Consider the following 27,645-nt stretch of genomic DNA (forward strand, 5'->3'; position numbering starts at 1 on the left):
AATCATCGAGATCTGTTGTTGGGCCCTCGGCTAGAGTGTTAGGCTCCCTGTCGTGAGATCGAGTCAGACGAAGAATTTATTCAGCTCTCGGCTACGCAGCAAACACACAAAAATATCCGTCGTCGGCTCCGGGGAAAAATCCCCAGCTCATCACAGTCTGCGCTCGAAGAGCTGTTGAGAGTAAGGCAGGTCAACAGCATGCCACATGCGAATTTCAGTCCAGAGAATTCGCTGCGACATTTCCGTTTTTCTGGAAACATCGGGGAAAGCTCGATAACGAGTATTCAAATGACTCAGAGTCTGCTTGCGCTGCATGAGTCAACAGCTTCATTCGCAAGTGCCTTCGTGCATGCACCTACGACATGAAATCCGAGGGAAAACACATTTCCGGTTCTCCCGGCTTGTCAGATAGTTCCATGACGGAACACGTGGGTCGTGCGTTGATCAATTTAGGACATGGTGTACGCTCGAGCGATTGTTGCCCTCGGAGGAACCCCCATCCATGCGAGGATGGGGAGAGATTCCTCCTCTATAGAAATGCGATGATGAACTTCCTGAGGCATTCTCCCGTAGGGTCGGAGACCGAACGCCGAAGATCAGAGCGCTGATTAACTGTGGCTGAGAATATGCTCATCGAGAGCCCGATCAAGCGGCTCCGTGTTCATCGTCGAATCTACCACAATTCTTGGCAGTCCGTACTAGTATATTGCAGATTCATCCCATTTCCCGGTCCCAGCTGTCAGGCTTCCGAATGGTGGGTACCTTTCCAAGAGCGGGACTGGACATCTCATATATTACTGAAAACATTCATTTTCCCCACCAATATTCGCCCTGGAGATAAGCGGTCGAGGAACGAGCATATTAGGATATGAAAAGTTGCACCTGGAAAAGTTGTGGAAGAAGCGTCTATCATGTAGTCTGCGACATACGCTCAAACATGAGCGCCATCGAATATGACAGTCTCGATGCGCCCCGTATGAAAAGTAGGTATGAGCAATCCGCTGCCCATCCACGGAGTCAGTGAGAAGCCTCTGGGATCACGCTCAGCGAGCTTTTCGTCTCCGCTTCCGTGGTGTTCCACTCAAGTAGAAGGGCGACATGACGAATATATTCCCACAGAACAGATATCACCATTCTCTTCTCGCTCGAAAGTTGCGAACTCCGGCACACTCGCGGCTCGTGACTCAGAATGAATGTCCCAAGTCAAGTTGATTCGTCCGGCACAACTCTGCGTCGAACGTACCAACGATGCAACGATTCAAGTCAACTCGGCCGCGCCCCGTCGTGATCCCTTCGATTTTCCTGCATCGACCCACCTAATCATGACCTGCCTGACTTTTGAAATCGGACTCTTTGTTCATAGTATCGATCTTATCTCACCTTTAGACTTACCTTTAGAGGTCTTGGCACGATATCGTACCTGGGCACTGAAAGAGGAATAAAATATATAATCGCATAAAACTCCGAAGAATAGAGACTCATCGGACGAGTTTGGAGGAGTATGTTACAAACGGTTCGATGACAACTCAGTGGATTTTTGGGATGATGGACCGCCTAGCTCGTCGCGCTTCCAAAGATCGGAAGCATTCTGTCAAATTCTCTCCGACTGCCCGAAGACACCGAGCACTCGTTTTTGGTGAATAAGGGAGCGTTCGAGATCGGCTCGAGGATAGATGAAGTGAATCACAAATTCGATGTCGACGCCGGCGCCGTCTGACCAGGATTCCAAGATTGCAGGTGAAGTGCGATATTTACAAGTGACAATGCAGAATGACGACCTGGACTGATTTCTGATGCCCTCGGCCCTCGGCTCGACAGTCGTGGTCGATACCTCCGATTTCCATGGACTCCGCGAATTGGTTCCATTCAACGCCACGTCGAGGCGCACATAAGAGATATATGGCGATTGTATCGACGGAATAAACGCCGATAGCTGCTGGAGGAACCTCAACTCTACGGCCAATGCTTCGAGATCTCTCCACTTCGAACGGGCTTCATGCAAGATTATTCATTGAAATTGCGCGGGTATATCCGACCAAAGAACAAAGAGACGATTATGAGTGACACAATTACCGAATTGTAAATTATATCAGCTCATGAATGACACGATTCTGGCGATGAGCACAGGCTCGCTAGGCTGCTGTCCTGACGTCGAGCGGCTTTTGGTATCATTGTATTTGTAAATCACATCCAGCCATGAGGGATCTCGCCGTTTTCATCGCTTTGTGGAATCGGAGCATGGTGGAGCAAGCATAGGGCAAATCCATCGACGTGACGCTGATCGGAGACTGCGTACGACTATCGCGCACATCCTGGAAGAGGGGTAATCTTAGGGGGACAAGATCCTGACTGTACGTAAGCCTATCACGGTATTCACGCGGGGCGATGAAGTAACACAGAAGTACAACTCAGAAACAGAATCATACATTCGCCTCGTCGATTTCATAAGGAGGAACTTCTTGACTAGAGGTTTGTCTTGGACAATCGCCATCGCCTCTCTCAGCGACATCCGCTTGAGGGCATCCACTGCTCACGGATTGTAGTCTGGACTCTGTGGATTGGCAGTGAGGCCGCTTCCGTAACGGTTCTTCCGCCCTCCGCGGAAAATCCGAGCGCCTCGAGAGGATGAGTTCTTTCTTCGTCATCCGGGGCTACGAGAATAAAATCCGTTAAGCCGGAAGGCGCATTTGTCGCCCATTTTCATCGAACCATTCAACAAGAAACACGAGAAGGGGAGAACTCAGAATCCCAGCCATTGAATCAATCAGACGATGTCGGACGAGGTATGGCCTCTGCTGAAATTTCATTCCGCGCCCTGATTGAAGAAAATGCCGAATACCCACTGCTGGATTCCTGAGGTACTCTTCGACTCCGTGCGGGCAGTCTTCCAGGAGGATCCTCTCAGAAGTCCAAGTGGCCTGCTCGATGGGATATCCTTTCCATTCGACCAAGTACTGAGTTTCGCCTCTATACGTTCGATGCGCATGCAGCTTCTCGATCTGCGATAGGACGCGTAACAAAAAACAACAAGGAATGAAGTCGCCTACCTCTCTGAGTGAGTACAAACCCAAGAGCTCATATGACATTCGGGGAAAATTATGAACGAATAGTGAATGAGTGAAACGAGACATTGGCGTACAATGATAGCTCACCAAGTAAAGTCGCCTCTTTGGTTGCTCTGCAAAAAAATCGGCGTAGAAACGGTTCCGCTCTCATATAGTAGTGGAAGCGAGAATGAGCCTGAAACGTCTTCCAAAAAACAAAGATCCCTCCTCTTCGTCTCGGTTCCCTCCGGCGAGGACGACGGCCGTCGCCTGATCAACAATTAGCTATTTCTGCATGCAGGCAGTGCCATCGTTGGAGATCGGCGAAGGAGGCGAATTTCTTCTATGGACGGCTCGGTGTTAATTTCTCTCCTGCTACGCCGCGGACGAGCTCGCGCACCTCCGGAGTCGTCATTTGAAAAGCTGACCTGTCGCCTACTCAGAACCGCGACGGCCACTACTATACTTAAGTCGCGAGCGAAGCTGCACTCACCGCCTGATTTCTTCTTGGACATCGTTCTCATCGAGTGCCGGACCAGAATCTGCAGAAATGGTACTAGGTACTCGGAATCAAGATGATTCCGTCGGTGAAGATGTTGGTCGACCGACCCCTGCCGTCTAGATGAGACAAAAAGACGCAGAGCGACCCTCTACAAATTCAGTATATATACCCCTCTCGTCCTCTCCCAATAAAACTTGTCTCGAGGTTTTTCGATGATCGAATGACCGCGAGAAACTACATGCCAACGTCAATCTGAGAGACAGTATCTCTGTCGGGAAGCATCGCCTCACTCAGACGATCAGGGACGCCAATCCGCTCTATACTCGGAATGATTCCAAGCCTCTGTGGAAATCTACGGGAGATTTCCCCTGTTCAAAAAATCAGAAGTGTTGACAACTACACACTCCACGTCGTTCCCCGGCTCCCCGTGATTTTTCAAAAACCGCGCCACAACACCATGCTCGTAAGCCCCTCTCTCTTTGAAGCGAGCTGACTCACGGTAAATATCACCCATGGGGGTAAATGCTATATTTTCAATGCCCCACGAGAAGCGATTTTCTGTCGAATGTAGTTGCTCATTCCTGTCTGAGGAGGTAGACTCCACCTAGCGGATGTGGATTGCGGCGACAGAACGCCGGCTTCCGTGTCAACCACTTATGTTTATGTCCGCTCGACGGTAGATCCCGACCCTCACTCGATAACACATGCACGTGTTCCCTCGCGCAGTCGACTTGGTCTCGACGAATTCGTTTTGAGGCGGGGAATTTTCCGAAGCAAGCGTAATCGAGGACTTAGCCTCTTGCAAGGGTGAGAACCGACGACATCGGATAGCAGAGACGACGAAAATCTGAACGGGACTGAAAATGTCAGCGAGACAATCTCCCCCTGAGCGTCAATGAGTGCACAGAGTAACTCATCGCCTGGTTCCCGCGTTCTGTTCCAGGGTAAAGATGGGCGTCAAGTCCAAGACAGGGAAGCAGCGTCGTGATAAGTTTTACCATCTCGCCAAAGAAACCGGATACCGCAGCAGAGCTTCCTTCAAATTAATTCAGTTGAATCGGAAGTTCGAGTTTCTCCAGAGAGCCAGGGTCTTGGTGGACTTGTGCGCTGCACCAGGAGGATGGCTTCAAGTGAGCTCTCTCTCTCTGACACCGCTCGAGCGGACCACAGAGGAACAAAAATCAAGGAGAGGCATTAAGAGAGTCTTCATCGTCCTTTAGGTCGCTCAAAAGTATATGCCCGCGTCGTCGCTCATCGTGGGAGTCGATCTGGTTCCGATCCGGCCCATACCGAATGTTGTGGGCCTTACGCACGACATAACTACCCCAGAATGTCGGAAAGCACTCAGAACCGAACTGAAGACGTGGAAGGCCGACGTGGTACTGAACGACGGAGCTCCGAATGTCGGTGAGTGTCACCCGGATCCCGTTTGTCTGGAATAACATGCAGGGGAACCTCAATTACAAGAACTGATGACTGACAGAGACGGTTGATGTTTTCGAGGTTCTGCCGATGTCAATAAATTGATTGATCAGTGCGATGGTTGGTCGGAAGTGATAAGGTCTTGCGGGAACTGTTTTTCTCAACCATGACGCTCGTTCCAGGTAAAAATTGGCTCCATGATGCCTATGCACAAATCTGTCTATCGTTACACGCCGCGAAGCTGGCGTCTGAATTCCTCGTGAAGGGAGGATGGTTCGTGACGAAGGTTTTCCGATCGAAAGACTATAATGCTTTCATTTGGGTACTCAAGAAACTCTTCAGGAAGGTTGGTGGCTTTCGAGCGGGCGTTTTCGATCCGACCCAATTTCCTCACGGATCGAGGCGTCAATGCCGTCGACTCGAGGACCGTTTGCATGCCTCGGACGAAGAGTACATCACGCTGGATATAGCGCTGGATAAAATCCTTGTTGTTCCAGGTTTCGGCGACCAAACCGAGAGCCTCTCGTCACGAATCCGCTGAGATTTTCGTCGTCTGCCAAGGTTTTGTGGCTCCGGACAAGCTCGACGACAAATTCTTCAATCCTAAATATCTCTTCGAAGAGCTGGACATCTCCCAAGAGTCGGCGGCGAAAAATGTTCTCGAGCGCGCCGCCAGTCTGAAGAAACCTAAAGCTGAGGGGTGAGTTGCTCTTCGATATGATATCGCCGCAGCCGCTGACCATGTTCGACCCACTCGCGCGTTCGATATCCAACAGGTCCACCGTCATATCGCGGGATTTCTGAACGACAGGTTTTCCGTTCTCCAGGTACAAAGAGGGCGCGAAGATGTACGAAACCATCCCGTGTATGCAGTTCATCAAATCGGTCAACTTCATGGAACTCTTAGGGGAAGTTCACGAGATCTTGTTGGACTCAGAGCGAGTACTCAACCACCCTCTGACCACGGACGACATCAAAGAGTACTGTAAGGACATCAAAGTTCTCGGGAAGGGAGACCTGAAGACTCTCTGCCAATGGCGTAGGAAGCTACACGAGCAGTTCAAGAAGGAAGACGGGGAGGAGAACGTCGAAGACGTTGAAATGGACGACGACAACGAGGACGAAGACGACGAGGAGACGAAGCTTCTCAAGCATGTTCAACAGATGAACGCAGACGCCCTGCAAGAGCTGAAGCGGGTGAAACGGAAGAAATTGAGGCAGCTGAAAAAGACCAGAGACGCTCTCAATCTCAAGATGATCATCAAGGGAGACGAGGGGATCGTTCAGGAAGACAAGGATATTTTCCAGTTGAAGACTCTCGAGGAGAGGAAACGCAAGTTGCAGGATGGAGACTGTCTCTCAGACGATTCTGACTTGGAGGAGATCGGAACCAGTGGAGTGGCTATCAGCCGGAAACGAACCGCCGACGAAGCTTCAGATTCTGATGGTCAGATGGAATGGGACGAGGACGAGGATACCGTGGATCCGAGTCGGATCGTGACCGATATGGGGACCGAGAAAGATCGCAGGAAAGAGAAGGCCGCTTCGTGGTTCAGTAGCCGCGCCAATCTCACCGGAATCGACGAAGACGATCTGTACGAGGATATTCCGAGTTTGAAAAGGGTCCGCTACGAAGTAAATAAGGATCTCAAGGAGAAAAAGAAGAAGAAGAACGAGCAGAAGTCTAAGAAGACGAAGGAGGATGGCGTGGATTCTTCAGACGACGAATACGATGATGTCCTGGAGACAGAAAAACAGCAATACATCGATGAGATCGAAGCTGAGCTTGACGAAATAAGGAAGGAGAAAGAACAGCGTAAACCGCAAATCAAGAAAGGTATGTGACCTTCGTATCTGAGTTTAGAAAGGGAAATATCCTCTTATCCCCTTGCTTCACATCATCTTGTGTTGAGTTAAAACGGTTCCGCTTCTTCTCGCAGCTCTGGGTATCGTTACTGAGATGCAAGAGAAAGAGAAGGAAGGAATCCCCATGCTGGACGCCTATGGTCGTGCTCTGGGTGAACGACTGATCCAGAGCGGGAAGAGTCGGAGAGACCTCTTCAACGAAGGCTTCCACCGATACATGTCGGACGATAGAGAGAACCTGCCGTCGTGGTTCAAGGACGACGAAAAGAAATACTGCGTTAAGGTAGAGATACGGTCAGGCTTAATTCGTGGCCCATTGCTGGTTCAGAGCTTCTGATTACTCGCAATGATTCACGAATCTAACTCTTGATCCAACCCTAGCTGCCCGAGGTCAGCTCCGAAAGCTTACGGAGGAATCGCGAGGACTTGAAGGAAGTCAACGTCAAGACGATCAAGAGGGTTGTCGAAGCGAAGAGTCGCAAGAAGCGGCGCTTCATGAAGAGGATGGACAAGGCCCGCAAGAAAGCTGAGGATCTCTGCGGCAGCCTAGACATGAGCGAGACGGAAAAAGCGCAAAACCTGAAACAAATCTACTCGAAGGCTCTCAAAAAGGTTCGTTCCGATCTCACTTTTCACCTGCGATGCTCGAGTGAGACAGCTCACCTGGAACTTGCGCGTATCGAGATGTGATGATCGAACTGGCAGGGAGTCCCAATTCTGATAATTCTCCTCTGCAGGACAAGAAGGAAGTGAAATATGTTGTTTCGAAGAAGTTCCAAGGACTCACGAGGGTTCCGAAAATCAAGGGCAACGTCAAATACAAGGTCGTCGACTCGAGGATGAAGAAAGACCTCCGCTCCATGAAGAACAAGGAGAAAACCAGGGGTCGGAAGAAGGGTGGCAAAGGGAAACGGAAATAGGTTTCGGGGACTGCCGCTGGCCTTTGTAAATAAACACGTTTACACAGCACCGCACGATTCCTCGAATGAAATTTTCTCATTGAACCCAGCGAATTTTCGAATAGAATTCCCTGGGAGATACATTCTGGACGACATTTCCGCGAGTGATGGGCTCCGCGTGCATCCGAATCACATTCGAAACACGATCTGGTCCTGTCTCCTATAGGGCATACCCAGATAGAACGAATCAATTCAAGCATGAGGCGTGAGTTCAAAAAACTAATCGCGACCTTCGTCGGCACGGGACCTCCATCGCGACCTCCGTCGTTGTCAGCGAGGGGCTTCGTACTCAATAGTTGAACTTGTGGCCTCATTCATCATCCTTGCCTCGGCATCGATCGACTTCTGCCCACCGTGCCGCATCAGTGATGACGGATGTAAAACTCGACCGGGGCATAGAATCCGCTGGAGAATTTTTTTTCATTCGCTGACCGTCGGTCAAGTGAAACTCTCGACGAGCCATATCAAGGCCGGACGTTGGAATCATGCCGCGCAGTCAGGTGTTTACCATACAGTCTTCGAAGAGGAAGGTTTTTCCAGGCGAGTCCTGGAGCGGTCTCGCTCTGAGCGTCAGCGACCACCGACCTTGCTACGAAGTTTTCAAGACATTCAGCGTGGTTCTGCTTCATTTGAAAGCGGTCGGAATCTGGCGTGGGAAATTCCTGAAGTGTTCCGAGGACATCCCAGACCCTCACGAACGACACAAATGGTGAGCTCGAGTTCGCGTGGGGAACGGAGCCAACGCGGTTTCGTTCTGGTGAAGTTTCTGAAAATCTCTTAGAGCGATGTTCTCAATTGTGGACCGTGAGGCTATAGGTTGCGGCAAGATGTCTGGATGGATCGCGCTCTCTGATTCCAGGTCGCGGAGTGTTACCTTTTGGAGCGTTCTCCTGCTGAGCACTATTCATTTCTACTTTGTGATAAGCTTCTTGTCCGTGTTCTTCGCGATCGGGACTCGGCAGCTGTGGGCAACTGTATCAGTGTTCATGAGGAACGCTGTGACCGTGTTGACGATCGATCTTTTTTATGTCAACGAGCCCCAGATCTCGCAGCTCCTATGCAACTTCAGCAAATATCCAATCACGAGCGATCGGATGAAGTGAGTTACTCGGGCCCTTCGCCGTCGGTCTCCTGAGGTTCCCTCGTTCGCTTCGACGCTGCGCCGAATTTTCCGTGCGGAATATGCAGATTTTTTCACCGATGACCTTCGACTCCCTGGCCGAGTCCCATCGATCTCGAGCCTGATATCGAGGCTCCAACATTTCAGAACGGTTCGGAGGACGTGTATCTCTACTACGGTGTCATGCACACTTTACTCCGTGTTCCGACTTCTGATCGAATTGCGATCTATCCTCCTCTCGAAACACGGCTACCACGATTATCAAGTCCGGCATTGGTGCGGAATCACCCTCGAACCGTGGGACCATAAAGCTGTATCGATCCTGCTGTGCGTCGACGTCGTCCTACGAATCCCCCTCATGTTTGCGTCGGCTCTTTATTTGGTAATTGAACGGTTTCGTAACATTTGCCTCGATCATCTCTGAGTCTTCAGAGGTAGCGTATGGAAACGGATATCAGAGCATAATCTTCTCCTGCGTAGGTCGCCTTCTATCTGAGTGCCGTGAGTTATCAGAAGCATCTCTTCGCCTGCTACAATACGATAGTTCAACAACGGGTGGCAGAGTCCCAAAACTCGAAATTATTGGTGAGTTATCGATGCGGAGCTATATGTCTCCATAGTTCCACCGACAATTGGATCACAGTGCCGCAGGGGCATGCCCAGCATTTTCTAGTCCGGGGGGGGGGGGGGAAGTACTTTTTTACGGTAAAAACATTCATCGATGGGAAGGAAATCGAAGAATGCCGCTCCAAAAGTCGACTGATGTAGCATGAAAGGTTATCGGGGGGGTAGACGGCTTCGACTGTCGCAGTCCCGACGCGTCTCGGGCGCCGTGCTCCCGGATCAAGTAAGAGATCCCAAATGGTGCTCGTGGGCTGATGAGTTCAATCACAGCGGAATCGACGCGTTCGGAGTTTGGGACACACGATGAATGTGGGTACCCTGATGACACATCGATATAGCGAGGCAACGCAGGATGAACCACGGTCCTTCGCTTCGTGGAGTAATAGTCTCAAGATGCGTATCAACCGCGCGGAGATGAGTGACGACCGAGGGAGCTTCAACGGTGCACGCATCTCAAATGAACTGAAATGAACGTCGCCGCTGTTCGAGATTCCACGTGCATCGAGCGACGGAGCGGGTGATTATCTCTCAGTTTTGCTCAGCCGACATAAAATTCCATCGGACGATGTATCCGCTTCGCCCTGCATTGATATTCGGGCGCCACCACAGCGAATCGTCCCACCGGAGTGGTCATCTGATAGAGAGCGACCATCGAGCGAATCCTCGAAAACGATCGGATGCGGGGTCTTGTGACTTCTAGCGATTATTCAGCGAGTAGCCCCGAGGGAATAATAATAATGGACGATGTATCGACGTTGCTTGAGGGATATCAGGAGTTGCCGCCTGGATTCCGGCAAAGAATGGGGAATGAGTTCGAGCTTCCAATATGTTCGTTGTGTTTCAGATGAGTTTGAGCGATCTGCAAGCTCTGAGAAGACTGCAATCCAATTTAAGCAAATGCGTCCTCAAATGTGATGATCTTTTCCAAAAGACAGCATTCTTCTGGACGGCTTTATTCGTCATCGGGGTTTGTTTGGAAGTTACCAGGTAAGCTCATTAGGATTCCCTCTGCTCGCTGTTCTCCCCCTCTCAGTTGTTCCGCGGGGTAATTGCCGAGACGGACGTCCTCCGTGTCCTCGAAGCCAACGCATGAGAGTGTTCCATTCGCGCTTTACTTCATATCGGAAATCCCATTTCCTGCTCAGGGAAGAGACACGCTCTCCTTCGTTCTTCACTTTCACACGCGCGCTTCAGGAGCGACCGTGTTCCGTCAAAGCTAAAGAATCTCTTCGCAGATATTTCAATGGCCGAGCCACTGATCCAGACTTCGACGGTCCCAATGAAATTCTTCTGTTGCTCATCAACCTGATGCATTATTTCGCTCTGTTCCTGTCATTGTCGATATTCGGAGCGAAGCTCACCGAAACCGCTCATTCGTGTACGATGCTCGTTCACCGTATGATAAACCATCCTCCAACCGATGAGAATCTGGAGCTTTTCTCCCAAGCGCATCTTCTTGTGGCCCAAATGAATAAACCAGAAGTGGCAATGAGCGGTGAGTGAGTGACTCGCATCCATGTGCCAAGCCCACCAATAGCCACGCACAATAAGCTCGAATTTGCATCATAATCGACTTTCCCATTCTGTATGGGTGCCCACCAAGAAAGCGGTCGATGTCCCGCCGGAGAAATCTCGCTTCCAAAACCTGATTACACGGTACCGCACGCAAGGCTGATCACAGCGATTCAAGCGCTAGCAACGAATCACTCGAGTCACCATCGAACAATAAACTGTCTCATTATTATCGAAGCCGCGACTGACGAATGTTATCGAATTACAGGTTGGAGCTTCTTCAACTTTTCGAGGAATTTCATCTTGACGATGGGCGGTGCTCTGCTGTCGTACATAATAATTATCATTCAAATGGCTCCCTCGAACTCCAAAGATGGGACAGCTGCTTCGAACATAACAACTACAGCTGCGCCTACCACTCTAGCCTCCTCGGTCAATAATTTCTCATCGTGATGAATAGCATCCGGAAAAAACGAACTTGCGAGAGCTCGAGAGCATTCTTCAGACCCTCAAGCATCCTTCTTTGTGTTTGACTTTCAGTCGTGTCTCTGAGCAGGGAATAAATTCCTTTTCTCAGATTTGGGCAGTTTCCCTCGATTCCCGGAATCTTCGACGGCGCGCCGTTGGGGGGAAATCGCAATGCTAGGAGAAGCCGCTACTCCCGAAGGGGCATCGCTTCTGATTAAAAAACTGCGAGGGTAGAAGCCTCAAATCTCTGCCTCGATGAGGATGGCGGAATCCTTTCCTTGACTAACTTCTCGGTCTCGGTCTGCCCGTTTTGATTTAGCTCGTATGAATTCCCGAGGGGGATCGTTTCCTTCAAAAGAAGGGGACCGATCGCTACCGGGTCGCGATTTGTTTTTATCAGAGTCTGTCTATCCGCGCAGAGCGACGGATTTAGAAATTCTGTTAATGCCGTGTGAGGCGGATTCTCGAAATAGACATGCAAAGCTTGTAGACCGTCGTATGGACGCGACGTATGTGAACGTGAGCATCTCGTAAGAGCTATCATCAAAAATAGTCGCTGCGTTCTTCTACCCGCTGCATATTAGACATCATACTCCCTTAGGTAATGACGGGGAGAGATAGAATATCCGAACGTAGGCGAACGTCAGGTTTCAGAAGCGGCTCCGAGCGGCCCCGAGGACGGGGTATCGAAGACTCAGCATAGAGACTCGCGGTACTCGGAGTCGGAGATCCGAACAAGCATTCTCCGAGGCGTTTGGCGGGGCCCTCCTCATGGATTTCCCAAGAAATGAATGGTTCGGTCCGGACCTTAGCCGGACAGTGGTTTTACATATTCCCGCGAGGCACTCGGAAGGACAATAGAGGTCTTGATGAAAGTCCCTGAATTTATATTTAGATCAAAGAACAGAGCCCGGATCTCGCTCCGGGGAATAGCTCCGCCGTATGTCCTGCAGTTCCTAATATCTCTCCACGGTGAGGAAGTTCCTGTTGGTGAAGTCACCGAAATACCTCTCGATTACTCGACGCTCGGCAGTGGTCCGCCTCCGACATCCGGTTCCAGTCTAACAGATCAGGGCTTCGAACACGAGCCGTCGCTCCCGAGGAGTGAGTATGATATCTGAACCCGAGTCGCTCCACATCACACGTGTTCGCATCCGTCGACGGTGTTATATTGTCTTGCAGATGAGACTGATTCATCGCTTCCCCGGTCCGCCTCGAAGCCACCATAGTCACTTTCCCCCCGTTCTTTCCACCCTCGCAGCGACTTTTCCCGACGTCGGGGCTAAGAATCAGCTGATTACCTTCGTAGTGTCAGAAGAGTGCGTGCGACGACGGCCACAAGTGAGACGACCCGAATGAATTTCTGAATATGAAGCTTTTCCTGCTGACCGTCACCCTGCTCCCGCTCCTAAGATCGAGTCGAGCCGCTGTGGAACGTGAAGGCGATCGGAAACCGGATTTCGATGAGCTCCGACTGGAGGAGCAGGTCGGAGACGACGTCGAGCTCGATCCGTACTCGCACGAGTCTCTGGTGAGGATTGCCCGACAGATGGGAGTTGTTGTGACGACCTCGCCAACAGTTCACACCGCGAAGGCGCTCCCCAAACCCCGCTTGGAGCCGAGAGATTGGGAGATCGCTTCTCAGACGACGACCAGAGAATCCAAACATCCCGTCAGTAAGGTCTCGGAACGCTTGGAGTTGGATCCCGGAAAGTTGAACTTTGCGGCGGTGCCGTCGGAGGCGGCGGCGACGACGACAACACCTGTCATCGATAAGCGAATCGGAGAACTCCTTCCCGAAGATTACAGCTATGAGGGAAAAAAATATTTGGAGCGTCTGCGTATCTGGACTCGTTGCGGAGCCGAATCGGGAAACTTCGCAACGTCGATTTCCCGAAAGCCGAGTTTCGAGCCGATTCTCTAGCAACGGCGGCATCGCACGAATCTCCGCACGTCGTCGATGCGGAGAGGCGTTCCGAGTCGGATCCACTTCGCGCACGCGACTGGAGCATAACATTCAGCAACGTGGCTCCGAAGAAAGGCGCACAAAGTGGTAAGCCAAATCGAAAAACGCATGTCGGCCAGAAAGGCAACGACAAACACCAGCACAAAACAAAATTGGCGGCGACGCATCCGACGACATCGATTCCGTTGATTACGACGTCGACTACGTCGACGACAACGGCTCCGTCAACTTCCGCGCAAGAGTCGAACTCTTCACCTTCTGTTGTTGCGGGAAGTAGTTCGATTGACAAACATCAAAACTTCGAGGTAAGTTCGACCGAAAGTCAGCTCGAGGCATTCGACGACACCGATACCACTGACGACGACGGTGGAAACGACGACGTCGACAATGTCGACGACGGTCTGCTTATGGATGAGAAGACCAAAAAGATCTTGGATCAGTTAGCTGCCCTCAACCTCTACCATCGTAAACGACAGCAGCAGCAACAACAGGAGCACTTACCCTTAGAAGTGGACGCTGACGAAGATATCGGACGATTGCCACTTACCGGCGGGGAAACGAGCTCCGAACAACATACGGAAATTGCGCGCCACCTAATAAAGGGCATCAGCGGCTCTAAAGGTAAGATCGAATGCCGAATCAGTGGGCTGCCATTTGACCCCATTTGATTTAGGCAGTAGCCAAGGAGCGAAATCGAAATTTTGAGAGGAGTGATCTCGCCGGCATTGTCTCGGATGTAGACCAACCGTGGGCACTTTATTGCTTCTTGTACGACCGGGAGCGAGAAATTCCTAAAGGGAGAAATGTCGACGATGAACGAATGTTTTCCGATCGCCCTCCTCAGATTCGATAGTTCTCACAACAGCTCCGCCGATATCGATCTCGGAAGAGGGAACGACCCACCAGAAGCGCCTCAAACCCCCGAAACGGAAGCCAGAAAGCGAGTCCCAGCAGAAAAAGTCCACTTCTCACGAAGACAAATGGAACTCGGTCCTCTCGAAAAGAGCCAAGTGAGTCTTGTTCTCGACAGACCTTTTCCATCTCGACGGGAAGGAATTCCCGGCTTCCCCCTCCCCCATCCCGCCAAAAAAATATACCCTCTTGTTTCACGAAGCCCCTCCGACAGGAAACCATCGTATCCCGTTGACGAGGACAATGAGGACGACTTTGACGGGGCGTCAGAGAGCATCGTCCGACCGGTCTCTCAACTCGTGCACCATCGAGAAACGAAGCGGAAGCCGCCCAAAAGTAAGCGACCGCCGTTGATACTCGTTGCTCGGAGCATGGTGCTGCGCGAGGACCAGTTTTTGCACCGACCTCATCCACCTGCAAACATTCACCTCGCTTCATTTGCAGAGATGACCACCAGCAACTCATCAAAGTCCTCTTCTCCTAGCAAACTATCCTCGAGCCATAAAGCTCCAGCGACCTCCACAGCAGCATCGTCCCCGACCACCACGTCGACAACAACGACAACAACAACGGCCAAACCCTCAGCTGAAACCGTATCCGACAGCCTCGAGGATTTCGATCTGGACTTACAACAATCCAACGACGGAAGTTCACAGTCCACCACCGAAGTTCCGATGACCCCTGCACCTTTTCTGGAGACATCGACAGCCAGGTCTCAGAAGCGGAAGACGTCGCCGAAAAAATCATCAAACAGCCGACAAGTCCTCAAAAGCGGTTCAGTCACAAAGGAACCACCACAACTCAGTAAAAATACTTCGTTTGTAGCGTCGGCGTCATATCAAAGACCGCAAATTGTTCTGCCGCCGCCACCGCCGCCGCTCAATCCGTTGGCGGCGCTCGGCAATCTGATCCCGCTATTACAACTCCTGAACCACCGGCCAGCTCCGGCGTTTTACTCCGTGCCACCGACGAAAACGGTCGTTGTCAATGAAGACACCGCGAAGAAGCCACCGGTCAAAGCGCAGCAGCCACCACAGAAACAGTATCAGGTGCCCTACTATCAAGTTCCGGCGCACTTTCATCTAGTCAACACCGCACCCTTCTACGGTTACCAGAACCTGCCGATACGCGGCAACAACACGCTAATGTCATCGACGGCATTGTCGTCCACATCGCCGTCGAAGCCCAAAGAGAAGCTCTCTGCGCAGCAGGTGAAAGTCCCGAGCGATTCACAGAAGTCGAAGACGCAGAAAAAGAAGAAAAAGCCACCGGTACCGGCCGCACAACAGAATCAAAATATTTTGGCCCAGACTCCGAATATATCAAACACCATCCGATCCATGATGCATTTCCTAAACAGCAACAATCTCCTGCAAGCCGCTCAGCCCCCGAAGCGACCCCGAACTCCGAAGGCTCTCGACCCGGATTCAGCAGATCTTACGGAACCGGTCGTCGGGGGCGCGGCGCTATCCGACGGAAGGCCGGAGCCGGAGCTTATCGACGACGCATTTTCGGGCTCAACAGGTTTCAATCGATCGTTCACGGATTTCAATAGCACCGATGATGCGATTTCGGATGAAGGATATCTCATCGTGACACCGATCCCCCCCACAGAAGTTCCGGTCGCGATCGATGAGGTGTCGAGTTCTCCCATCCATCCTGATATCGCAGCGAAGGACAGCGATGAAGTGTCCGCAGTCTTGACCGTCGAGAAACCGAGCGACCGGAGACCTTCTTACGATTTCTCCGCGGAAGACCGCGCGGATAACCAGAACGAGCGCGAACGGGACGGCCGTATAGGACGCCGCATGGATTTCGAGCCCATCGGCTTCGACCTCGATCCGAACTCAGTCGGCGACGACGAGGCTCTCGGAAGAGCTCTGGTCGGAGGAGGAGCCAATTACAAGATGCTCCTCGGACTGTTGACCGGAGCTTTCGGAAAACGTCGAGACGCCCGAAGCAACGTCAGGAGCGACGCCGGCGCTGAGCTAGAGAAGAAGCGCCAAATCGCCAACAACCTGATAATGCAATCGATTCTCTACAATCCGCCGCCCATGTACAACCATCGGCTGCCCAATGCGGTGTGGCCTGTTCTCAACGGTTCGCCGACTTTCGCAAAACCTATTCCCGCTCATCGGATTCCGCCACGGCCGCCGCGCCCGAGCGGACGACCCGCATTCTACGGGAAGCAGTTTGTGGTGAGGCCGAGAGAACCGCGTTACTTCGTCATAGACGGATCCCGGGAAGACATACCGCGCGGAGTGTTCGTCGACGAGCAGGGTCGGAGCATTCGAGATGAGGATGAATTTATGGACGAAGTGTTCCCGTCGATCCCCCTCGATCGAGGATTAGGCGAGGACGACGTCGACGCGAGTTCTGCCTCGTCACCTGAGCTCCGAACGCCGATGCCGCCGACGCCGTCGCTCGTAGGACCCGCGGGGAATCGAATTTCTAAGCTTGACAGCATGCCTACACCCACAAACGAATCGGCATCCCCTGCCACGCTCGTCCCGACGGTTTCACCGGTGTTATCCGTGCCTAAGCGATCCACCGAATCTTCGTCGATCGCGCCTGAACTCGGGAGCACTCTTCCGAGTAGTTCCTCCACTCCGAGCACTTCTACGAGGTCAGCGTATCGTATCGTGATCCCTCTACCCTCCAGTACCAGCACAGTCCCGCCGCCAGTGATACGATTCAGTAACCGTATCGGAGATCGCACCGTGAGACGTTCGACTGAACCGCCCGCCACCGGACCCGCCGAATGGGGGACGGGCCGCGACGGCGACCCTGAGCCTGAGCTCACCGCAGACTCGCCACGGTCGTTTTTTCGGCTAGCAGGTGAAGTGCGCAAGAATTCCAGCGATTCGCTAATTCTGCGCAGGATCAGCACTTCACCGAAGCAAGCCTTCCTGCACCGTAACGACCCTGGACCTCTCCAGCAGCGATTCGCTGTTCTCGAAAAGGCCTTCCTCTGGAATCAATCGTCCCCGAGCGCTCCAGAAAGCCGGCGACAGAAGCGGAATCGACGGAGCCTCGACCGTTTCCCCGACCCCGATGACGACAACAATAACAGTCTGGACAACGGAAATGGAAGCGACAATGCCCATCCCGGAGATGACAATGTGTCTGCCGACGCTCACTCTTCGGTCTGGAACGTCTCGAGCCCTTCCACGTTTTCGGACGGAAGAATAGCGCATTGCTTCGCCCAAAACGCGACCTTCTCGCAGAAACTCAACTGTAACGATCAACAGTTCTCCTGCGATATTTCGAGCGAAGAGGATCTCGTCGACAACCTATACGGCAACGAAGTGAACAAGGACGACGACGTCGACGAGGTGGTGCGGTGCTCGTGTGAGGACGAGTGCGTGCACTACGGCGATTGTTGTTGGGATAAGATCAGTCAACTCCAAAAAGACTACGGTTCACTGAGCGCTATTGAATATTCGCGCGACCGGCTGACCTGGCTCCATTGTGTTCGAACCGAGTCGGGCTTGGCCTATTTCATGGTGGCTCAGTGTCCTTCCCCAGTCGACAAAGACGACGACGACGACGAACACTCGCGGCCCACCAGCCCTCTCGATGAGCTCTGCTCGGCGTCGGATTCCACCGCTGCGACCGACCCGTTGCTGAGAGTCGCAGTGACATCTCGTAAAAGTCTGGTGACATATAAAAACATTTTCTGCGCTCGATGTCATGACGACGCCGACGATGTCCAGTTCTGGCGGGTCGAACTTCAGTGTCCGCGAGACGACCGGACGGAGCGGGCCGATCGAGCGCTGGACTGTCCTTTCGTCACGATGCCTCCGAAAAGTTTGTTCCCCTACGGTAACGGACTCAGGATGCGGAGACAGTTCGCTCGCCGATGTAATCCATATGTTGATTATGCCGACTCGACCAAATTGGATTGCAAAGTCATAAGCGCCAACGAAAGCTCCACCATCGAGGCGCCCAATGCCGACGTCGCAAACAAGTTGTCCATAATGTGCGACCTTATCTATTTGCCCACTCTGGATCTGAACGCATCCGGTTGCGACAAACTTTTTTACCGCAACAGGTTCTGCGCTCTCTGCGAGCGTCGTTTACCGGGTGACTTGTCGTGTCCTCTCGACGCAGAAATACTTAATGTCCCCGATCGGAGCATCGTCCCGGACCAGCACGAAGCCGACAGGTTTCCCCTGATTGTCCCTTCGACCGGTGACGATAACCCTTGTGAGGGTGACAATCAGATTTACGATCCTTGGAAATCCATGTGTCGTAGTATTCATGTCCCCAGGTATTCTGAAAGTCGGTGCTCGGAAGCTACCGCCTATGCTTCGAATTTGCCAGCGGCATTCAATTCCCTTGAAAGCAAATTCCCCTTCATCCATATCTCTCTCGCTTTCCTGCTCGCAACCCTTCTCCTAAGCTCCCTGATCCCCGACCGAAGGAGGGAACTTTCAGTCAGAGCTCTATCGAGCTGTCGGTACACGTACGTTGGGGAAATCACAGTTTGTCTCGTATCAGCTATTTTAGGCGGTCAATTCCTCTCTTACGTATCTTTATCGAGCCGCGGTTGTCCCGACGGAATTCTCTGTTTTCTCATCGGTTTTGGATTCCACTTTTGCACTACGGCCAGCTTTGCCTGGAGTAATGTTCTCCTCAGCGAAGTGCGATACAGATTGCAACACACCTCCGTGCTCAGTGGAAAAACCCCGAAAACATTCGTCGGCTACCTTTTGTACACGTTATTATTCTCAAGCGTGAGCGCCGGTTGCACGCTGTTGGTGCTCCTATGGCAATCCAGCACGTTTTCTATTCGCGGCTGCTCCGGATGTGGATCATTGTGCTTTTTGCTTTCATCGTCATCGACGGGCTGGTACGCGTTCTTACCGGCGGTTTCCTACGCTGTGGTGGCGAATTTCTGTATATTCTTGAGCATCTTGCGCCTGTGGAGAAGTCAGAGCGAGGTGACCGTGCTCCGGAGCGTTGCCAGTCTGGAATTCCGGAACGTGGTTTTCGCTGTGCTCTTGGCGAACCTTGTAGCTCCTACGATTCTGTTGGGGCTGGTGGCGAACAAGCTCGAAAACCAACGAATCTGGTTGGGATTTCTTCTGTGTTACGCATGTCATGGACCTTTCGTTTTCCTCCTCGGTGGCACTTCCGCTCGAATTTTTGAATTCATGAGAAGATGCTCGATACGCTCGAAGGAAACATATCGCGCTCAGAGCTGTCAGTATCACTGAACGACTCTTTGGGCAGCTTCTTTCTGTTCCGGGTTTCGTCAGCGTAGCGGTGACGAATTAGAGAATCGATGTGAGTTGCGGTCGAGTTCCTCGTTTCAATCCAGGATCCGTGATTCTCGTTATCTTTTTAGGCGAATACTCTATCTATTTATTGAGGAGCATGGGAAGATGAGTGATTGTTCTGGCGCAGAGATTCAATAAAGAAAACTCGGCCTCATTCAGTCGCAGAGCCTTCAATCAAAATTTTCCATCATGCTTTTTTCCACTGCGGTCGGTTTCCCCTCCAGCTAGTTACATCTTCATTCAAACGATTCTCCGAAACGCAATTATGGCAGACTGCGACGGAATCGCATCCCGGGAAGCTTTCGTTTCATCCCGACGTCAAAAATTTACGGGAATTTTCGTCACAATGGAGGCCGTCTGAGGATGAGGGAGGAAATTTTTCAGCTCTTACATGCATTTCGAATTATTCAGGACGGTTCCGAAATCAAGAATGGATGCGACCAACAAGGCTTCGCTTTGATTTTGGAACAGCTCCGAATAGTCGTCGTTCATCAGGCAACGAGCGGAACACGGTATGTATGAGAGATCTGCTCAAACTTTAAATAGAAGACGCTCTTGCGATTCATCGAACACAAAATCTGACAGCATCGCGTGACTGAGAGCTGCGAGCTGCTCCGCTCAGACCACCACCGGGACTTGTATAACTGTTGCGGTCGAAGGTGCCGCCGGAGGTAGGCTTGGCATATATTCGCGCTAGGGAGCCGTTGAATTGCTGGGAAACAAGCTCTGCGAGACGTGGATCCCGGAACATCTCCAATCAGGGAAAAAGCGAAACGGTGGAATCAATGCCTCTGTAGTGGTGGAAAGCGGCGAGTAGGTTCGCGTGTCCCGCAGCCTGTTTGTAACTTGCTCCGCTAGTCTGGATAGGATCGGCTAGGACGTAAGAGCTGATTGATTCAGAGCTTCTATGCTTATGGCGGGTTCCATAAGAACGTTGAGAATCAGGCAGCGGGCAAGAAAGTCAGACGGAAACGCTCATCCAGTCGTGGGTGCTTACCGTTCTGGCAAACGTGAGTCGAGTCTTCCCAGAAGCTTTCACAGTTATGCACAATTTTATGGCTGGAGCAAATTCGGTCGAAGTTGATCGGTCGGATCCAAACCTCCGGGAAGAAATCCTCTGCGATTCCAGGCCACGCTGGGCACCACGTTGGGAGAATTTCACGTAAAAAGCGAAACCGATCAGGAGGCCATAGCTCCATGCCTTGCTTCGAAATTATCGGGCGAGATCGGCGGAAATGCGCCGAAAATGCCCGCTCTCGTAGCCAAGACGGTCCGGGGGGTCGGAAAGAGACTCTGTGCTCCGGGAGACTCCGGGAAGGTCGCGAGCTCGAGCCCAGCATCAGAAAATATTCCGAGCACTGACTGGTTTCTGCGCCGTTCTATTTTCGTAGCTTTTGCGCATCGCACACGTTGGGAAAATTCAATCATAAATTGAGTAGGACGAACTTTCATGAAGAGCTAATTGTTCGGACTAGAGCTCCACCTGACCACTTGAGGGGATGGTTTTAGTGCCAGTTCCGCTAATTATTTAGGAACAATGACAACACAGTCCTGTTAGGTGCATCTTCATCACATTTAGAAATATATAACTTTTATTAATATCAGAATATCAATATGGAGTCAATTCTTTCTCCCGTATTTCACTCGCTCTCTTCCATCAATAAATAGAATTTACATTCGCAGTATTCACAAATATATACACACCGAGTACGAGAGATAATATGAACATTTGGCGCGATCGGCGGCATTTCCGATGGGAGAATTCAAGGCTGGAAACCAAGAATTCTCGAAACGTAGACCGCTACCGTCACGACGGAAGATTACGCATCTCAATTTCCAAGAAGATCACGAACACGCAGAAAAATACGATCGGAGAGGCTTCCTTGCCTTAGATTTTCTCGTTTTTCCGAAGCGAGGTGCTGCGACCGAGAACATGACCGCGGGGAGGGCAACAGAAGTCCCCGGGCGCGACTCCCTCTACCCAGGGGGAGCAGCCGTTCCTATTACACTTTGAATCCTGCCTTCCTTTTCGGTGTTCGAACGTCCGTCGATGTCATTTGGCCTATACACTGTGGACTAATAAGTTCGACATAACAAATGCCCGCCGTCTTCTCGAGTTTCTGATTGATCCGCAAACCAATCGCCCGCCCATCGATCGCTCTCAGCGATAGCTGACGTGGGTGACGAAGCGAGGCTGAAGGAGCTGCTCCGTGCTCGGCTCGAGACCCGACTTGTTTCTGAGCAGCGTCTGAGTGACTTGCAAGTGCCGTTGAACGTATTCGGCGTTCGGGTCGAGGGACACGACCCGACGGAAGCAGCCCTCGGCCCGGCTGAGCTCGCCGCGTTCGACGTACACGACACAGAGATTGTGGAAGCCTTTGACGTTGTTGGGGTCGACCGAAAGGATTTTCTGGTAGCACTGAAACGAAGAGACGGCGCCGTCAAAACGAGGACTGCGGGAAACAGATTGAACGATTGATTGAGTGATTGACTTTTCTGAGCGAAGGTCGTCGGATCGCCGGCCCGTTTCGGACCCAGCAGCATCCGGCAACGGCCACCGCGAACTCGAGCCTGTTCTCGTGCAGGGAATGGCCGGTGGGCCTGCGGACCAGCACGCGCGCCAGCCAGCCGATATGATCGCCGTCGTTGTCGCCGCCGCCGCAGTCGTCGTCGAGCTATGCTACGCGGGCCCTTGTCAAATATTTACCTCCTCGGCCGATGCCAGGTCCCTCAGGTAATTGACGTAGATGTCCCCGAGAAGCAGCAGTCCCTTGATGTGGAACGGATGGTGGTTGAGGAGAGACTCCACATAGTGCATCGACTCCAAAGGGCGCTGCTGTTCCGATAGAAGCAACGCCAGGTTGAACAGCGCACTCCGCATATCTGATTTGATCTGCAGACAGATTATGTGCCTTTATGGATTAAAAACTACCACATAGAAAAGTCGAAGAGCCCACCGCATGGGTCTCCCGTGAATATGAATATTGTTATCATTCTGTCTGGCTTCGGCCGGTTAGGAATATGATGATCATATGTCGCACACGAACGGGCCGGACCCGCGGTCGCGGTCGAAACTCGTTTCGACAAGGGAATACTGCGCTCGAAACCACGATCTTCCGTCGTTGCGGCCGGATATCGAGTGTATTTTCCCATTTTTAGACTGCAAGAAAAATAAATCTCCGTGACATACCTCGATAGCCTTTCGGAAATTGTCTTCCGCCGTGGCGAAGTCCTTGTTGTCGAGAGCCAACATCGCCAGGTTGAAGTAGCTCCTCTCGGGGCTCTGGGCTTCCACACGCTGCATCAGTTGGATTCTGAAATATGGCGTTTTTTTGTGGAAAAAATAGACCAACTTCCCCTCCGATGAAAATCTCGGGTTCGGAAATGCAGGAACCGAGAATGGAGAGCCAGAGGACCGGGAAGGAGAGCCAGGGGACCCAACGATTTCCGATCGCGAAATTATAATGGTCGTTTCCATCCGCATATTCCTCATACCTCTGGTTGATGGCCGGATGTGTTGTCGTGAGCCCCGATTCCTGAAGGAGGAGGGCCGAGTTGACAAGTGACGGTTCGTGTATCGGGTCGAGTTCCAGCGCTTTGATGAATAACGAGAGAGCTTCTTCGTTACGGCCTTGGTCCATGAACATCACCGCGAGCTGGAATTTCATTGAAAACGACCCGTGTCAGCGAAGTGACACTCCATTCGATCTGTCAGTACAAAATATGGGACTCTCGGTTCTCCCGGATGAACGCAACGCGACCGCCTCCGTTTCAGTCAGCCACGGTTGTTGTGAGCACGAACGTGTCGCCATAGACGCAGGTAGGCCGTTGCTATTGCTCTCGTTAACCCAATTAAGGGAGGGAGAAGCGTCATCATTGCTGACAACACGCTACTCGCCGGGTAGTAGACACGAGAGCTAGACAAACGAGAGCGAATGCCTACCGAACATTTATTTCCCTCTCCTTCACGCGAAGGAGAAATTACCCCACTACGAGCAAGCGAGACCGGCTAGAATAGAAAAAACCCTGCGTTTCCTCCCGACTGGGCGAGCTTCAGCCGCTCGTTCTTCTTCGGACCCGTGAAACAACGCCCCAGTATTTTCAGTCGATACGTTACTCTGAGCGAGTGTACAGGTGGGAAAAGCACATCAGAAGAAGAAGTACTCACGTTGTAATGCGTATCCGGGTTGTCCTTATCGATGGAAGCCGCCTTCTCGTACATTCGAACGGCCTCGGTTGTTCGATTGTGTCGCATCAGGAAGTCTCCCCTCGTGAGGTACGCGTCGGTGAAGTCGGATCGGAGCTCGATGAGCTTGCGTAACAACTGGAATGGAACATCCGATGAGTCCGTGGCCTTCAGAGCCGACGTTGGCACGGTCGTCCTTCCGGAGAGGAGCGCACTCCTTTTCTTGCTTTTTTGAGAGAGGGAATATCGACGCGAAGACACGACCCCGATTCCATCCGCCTTTATCTTTGGTGTTTTGAATGGAAAACCAAGAAGCGACGGAAATATCAAGGGGGAAGAGCTCCATGAATGTACCGCGTTAAATAAAGGCTAAGACCGCGAGAGCATCCGCTCGCGCCCAGAGTTCGACAAAGCGAGACGAACGCCGTACTCACAGCCGAAAACACATACAGAGACAAACGCGACGAGCACATGAACACACATACTCTGGGCCAAAGTTCGTCGACAGCTGCCTAATGGAGCGACGTTCGTTTTCTCCTAATCATGCGGTAACGGCGAAAGGGGACGGACGGGGGGCACAACGGCAGCAATGGGGGGGGGAGCGGTGACAACAACACCTCCCCGTGGTGGCAGATGTCCTTGATGAGCTGCTCCGTCGCCCAGCCGCCTGCCCTCTGCCTGCGAGGCCGCTTTTCGGTTCGCCTCCCTTATTCTCTGCCTTGCTTCAATCGCTCGTCGGGTAGGATTGCCGTCGAGATTGCCACCGACAGCAGCTCCCCTACCGCAACGACCACTGCAAAACGCTGCGAGCATCAACAACAGCATCGACAGCGACGACAAGTACGGAGAGGCCAATTAGAATCGAGTAGATTGCTGCACGCCACGGAAGTACTCGCGACGGCAGCAGCACCAGAAGGCAGACTTCAAGCTACAAAGCTATGGATGAGGGAAGCCAACCCACGACAGCGTAGTCGATGATGACGAAACACCGTAGACTACGTGGACGATCGGAACACCGAAGGCGACAGGAGCTGCTAGGAACGGGCCAACGGCATGGGTAATGAGCAAAAACTATGTAGTACAAACTTAACCAGGAAGCATGCTGTCAACACGGGGCTCTGGCTTAATCATCGCCGTTGCCACCAACGTGGTCGTTTTACCCGGGCTGTCAAAGAGCAAAGGTGAACTTCGATACGGCACCTCTACCCAACGCTGCTCCCATGCAGGGAACGAAGTGAAAGGCAGCCTGAATCGAGCGAACAGGTGTGAGAACGAGATCTCACGAATGAAGGTTACGACGCCGTCGTCCGGTGAAGATTCTCCGAGCTCCCTAACACGGCTGCGTCGAAAATCGACTAGAGCCGACGAAAATCACGAGACTGGTGAATTAGATGTTGACACGACTCCCCACTACTCGGGACCGAGTGTTGGGTAGAAAGCACGTCTATGTGGGCCCTGAATCCTTTCTACTCGTAGCCATTGAAGTGCTTAAAAATTCGTCGCCGTACTCCGATTCCAAGTGGAATCGTGTCAGCTATTCCTGTTCGGGTAGATTGGTCCGCAAACAGCGTACCGCCTGAAGGTCCCTCACGTGCCCTCCAAAGCTTCCGAGAATGAAAGAGTCGTATGCACGAAACTCATTTTCTCAGAATGGCGTGGATTAAGCTCCGAGAGGTCGTACTCGGAATGAGGGCAGAGGCTGGATCCCTTAGAACGGTGAGAGCGCAGCGAGAAGGATGCCAGAAATATGAAGTGAAGACCGTCTCGACAATTCAAGACGTCTGGGACTCGTCAAAGAGACACATTTATTAGAATCTCCGAGAATGGACCGGAATGATGAAATTGCGTCTCTTTTACTAGAATCGCCTCGACCAGAGAGATTTTGACAGTTTTGCGTGGAGATCTACTCCAGCCAGATTTTCGGTTCGTGGCACTCGGAACGTTGTTCGGTAAGACTACCATAGTCGTTCAAATCGAAACGGGCCGCGGGATTATTCCAGCTCCCATGGAGCTCCGCATCCGCAGGATAACTCGACGCTCCATGAAGCGTTCCGTAATGCCGCCTCCACAAACGGATTCAAATCGTTCCTGGATACAGCCCGACGGCAATTTTCAGGGTCCAAGTCCATCGCAGTTCGCAAATCAGCTTAATGCGTACCTGGCCAGCGAATGTCAGAGCGAGTCGTTCACAGCACACACAAGGACTCCGGGCGCGTGAGCGCGTGCTCGCGCCTCGACCTTGGACTACATTTTTCAGAGATTAGATTAATCTGACTTACATAATCCGCCTCTTCGACCCGCGATTCATTGGCAGCGATGAGTACGGCGAGGTTGAGGAACACTTGCAGGTGGGATTGCGTGACTGTGACTCGGTTCGTCAGAGACTGGTTCGGAGTCGGTATGAGTCTTCTCGCCCTCTGGTAGATTTCTTCAGCTTCGTCAGTTTTCCCTGTTATGGTCAGGAGACGACCCATGTTCAGATAGGCTCGCACGTCCCCGGGTTGCAGTCTGGAATAGAAGAGAGGGAAATAATAAACCTCTGCCTAATGATTGAAGATTAATTCTTATTCGAGGAAGAAATGACATATAAGTGTTTCTCGCTTTTGATTGGCACGATTTCTGTGCTCGAAGGATCTTGGTGAGGCTCTCGGTGGGGCCTTTCGGGAAATTCTCGCAACGTCCGTCAAGACAGGTAGACAGACGAGCCGCTAATCGGTTGACGTGGGCGCCGGTTTTCCCGCACCGTAGCTCGCTTACGATTAGCCCTGGAGGTTACTGGTGTACGTTACGTACGGGAGACAAGCCGACAGACAGCCGTAAATGTCCGAGCAGCTCTCCCCGAGTACGGCAAGGCGCGAGGAGAAATTGCAGCGAGCAACTCTCCTCACCCGCCAAGTGCTGCCCTTCACTTCTGTATCTCAGCATCCATACAGCGGCCTGTCTCTGTCGGCAGCTATTTACCTGGCTGCCTCCTCGTTCCAAGAAGGAACAACCACCAGAGGAACAACTGCAATAATAACGACAACGTCGTAAACCCAGAACATGAAGATAGCGCGGTGATGATAATGTTATCAACATAAGCCAGTAGCTTCCCGCTCAGAACAAGGTGGGCACATGCGAGTCGTAGACTTGACCGTGGATTGTTCGCAGTCGGGGCACGTTACCGTCGGACGGAAACTCGCTGTGGATTGAGATTCCGCGGTACCTGGCTTCAGTAGCTCCTTTCTGTCTTCGCTGACCGAGGTACCCAGTATATGATATCCTTTCTTCCTCCGTGATGGGAACGGAAGTCGAATGGATGTGGGGGGGACTCCGATCCAGAGGCTCAAACTAGAATCCCTCCGAAGCTACATCTGTCCGAGGCTAATTCAATAGTAGTTCCACAATACATGAGCCTGGACTTCAGTCTGTTCCAGACGCCAGCTGCGACCGCTGAGTGAATGAATAATGTATAAAGACAACAGATACAGCATGCTCTCCCCAACCTCCAGCGAAGCCTGGCAACGATCCATCTATTCGTTCATCTATTCATTTGTCCAGCGGCTGGCGAAAAATGAGGGGTGGGGAGGGAAGGCGACCTGGTTGCGACCGACCCTTCGACCAACCCTTCGACCAACATGCGCGATTGAGTTGCCGACGGGTGCGAGCCCATGTGCCGCATCCACCGACAGGTCAATATAACACCAGTCTTTATTCATGTATGAATGATTCATAATGATGCTCGTCCATCTAGATATTCATTCATGAGAAAGGCTCCGTGCCTTTACGAAGACCGTAAA

At 52.0% G+C, this 27,645-nt stretch overlaps 2 protein-coding genes across 2 annotated transcripts in view; one reads left to right on the forward strand and one right to left on the reverse strand.

The window, feature by feature from the left end:
- Positions 1 to 4,273: 4,273 nt before the first annotated feature.
- On the forward strand, positions 4,274 to 7,798 carry LOC100897602 (pre-rRNA 2'-O-ribose RNA methyltransferase FTSJ3). Its single transcript, XM_003745074.2, has 9 exons — positions 4,274 to 4,353; positions 4,490 to 4,676; positions 4,767 to 4,953; positions 5,151 to 5,314; positions 5,466 to 5,668; positions 5,796 to 6,805; positions 6,909 to 7,117; positions 7,216 to 7,446; positions 7,572 to 7,798. The coding sequence occupies exons 2-9, from the start codon at positions 4,497 to 4,499 to the stop codon at positions 7,752 to 7,754; spliced, it is 2,367 nt and encodes a 788-aa protein (XP_003745122.1). The 5' UTR covers positions 4,274 to 4,353; positions 4,490 to 4,496; the 3' UTR covers positions 7,755 to 7,798.
- A 13,459-nt stretch (positions 7,799 to 21,257) lies between these two features.
- The window catches only part of LOC108864489 (protein O-mannosyl-transferase TMTC3), a 28,447-nt gene continuing 22,059 nt past the window's right edge, over positions 21,258 to 27,645 (reverse strand). Inside the window, exons 11-16 of the mRNA XM_029111984.1 lie at positions 26,146 to 26,374; positions 23,849 to 24,004; positions 23,176 to 23,336; positions 22,871 to 22,994; positions 22,388 to 22,573; positions 21,258 to 22,099 (exon numbers count right to left, since the gene is read on the reverse strand). Coding sequence (XP_028967817.1) covers positions 21,842 to 22,099; positions 22,388 to 22,573; positions 22,871 to 22,994; positions 23,176 to 23,336; positions 23,849 to 24,004; positions 26,146 to 26,374 — 1,114 coding nt within the window. The 3' untranslated portion in view covers positions 21,258 to 21,841. The remainder of the gene's footprint in view (positions 22,100 to 22,387; positions 22,574 to 22,870; positions 22,995 to 23,175; positions 23,337 to 23,848; positions 24,005 to 26,145; positions 26,375 to 27,645) is intronic.

This window comes from Galendromus occidentalis, unplaced genomic scaffold (assembly GCF_000255335.2).
Source record: "Galendromus occidentalis unplaced genomic scaffold, Mocc_1.1 scf7180000077477, whole genome shotgun sequence".
Taxonomy (NCBI): domain Eukaryota; kingdom Metazoa; phylum Arthropoda; class Arachnida; order Mesostigmata; family Phytoseiidae; genus Galendromus; species Galendromus occidentalis.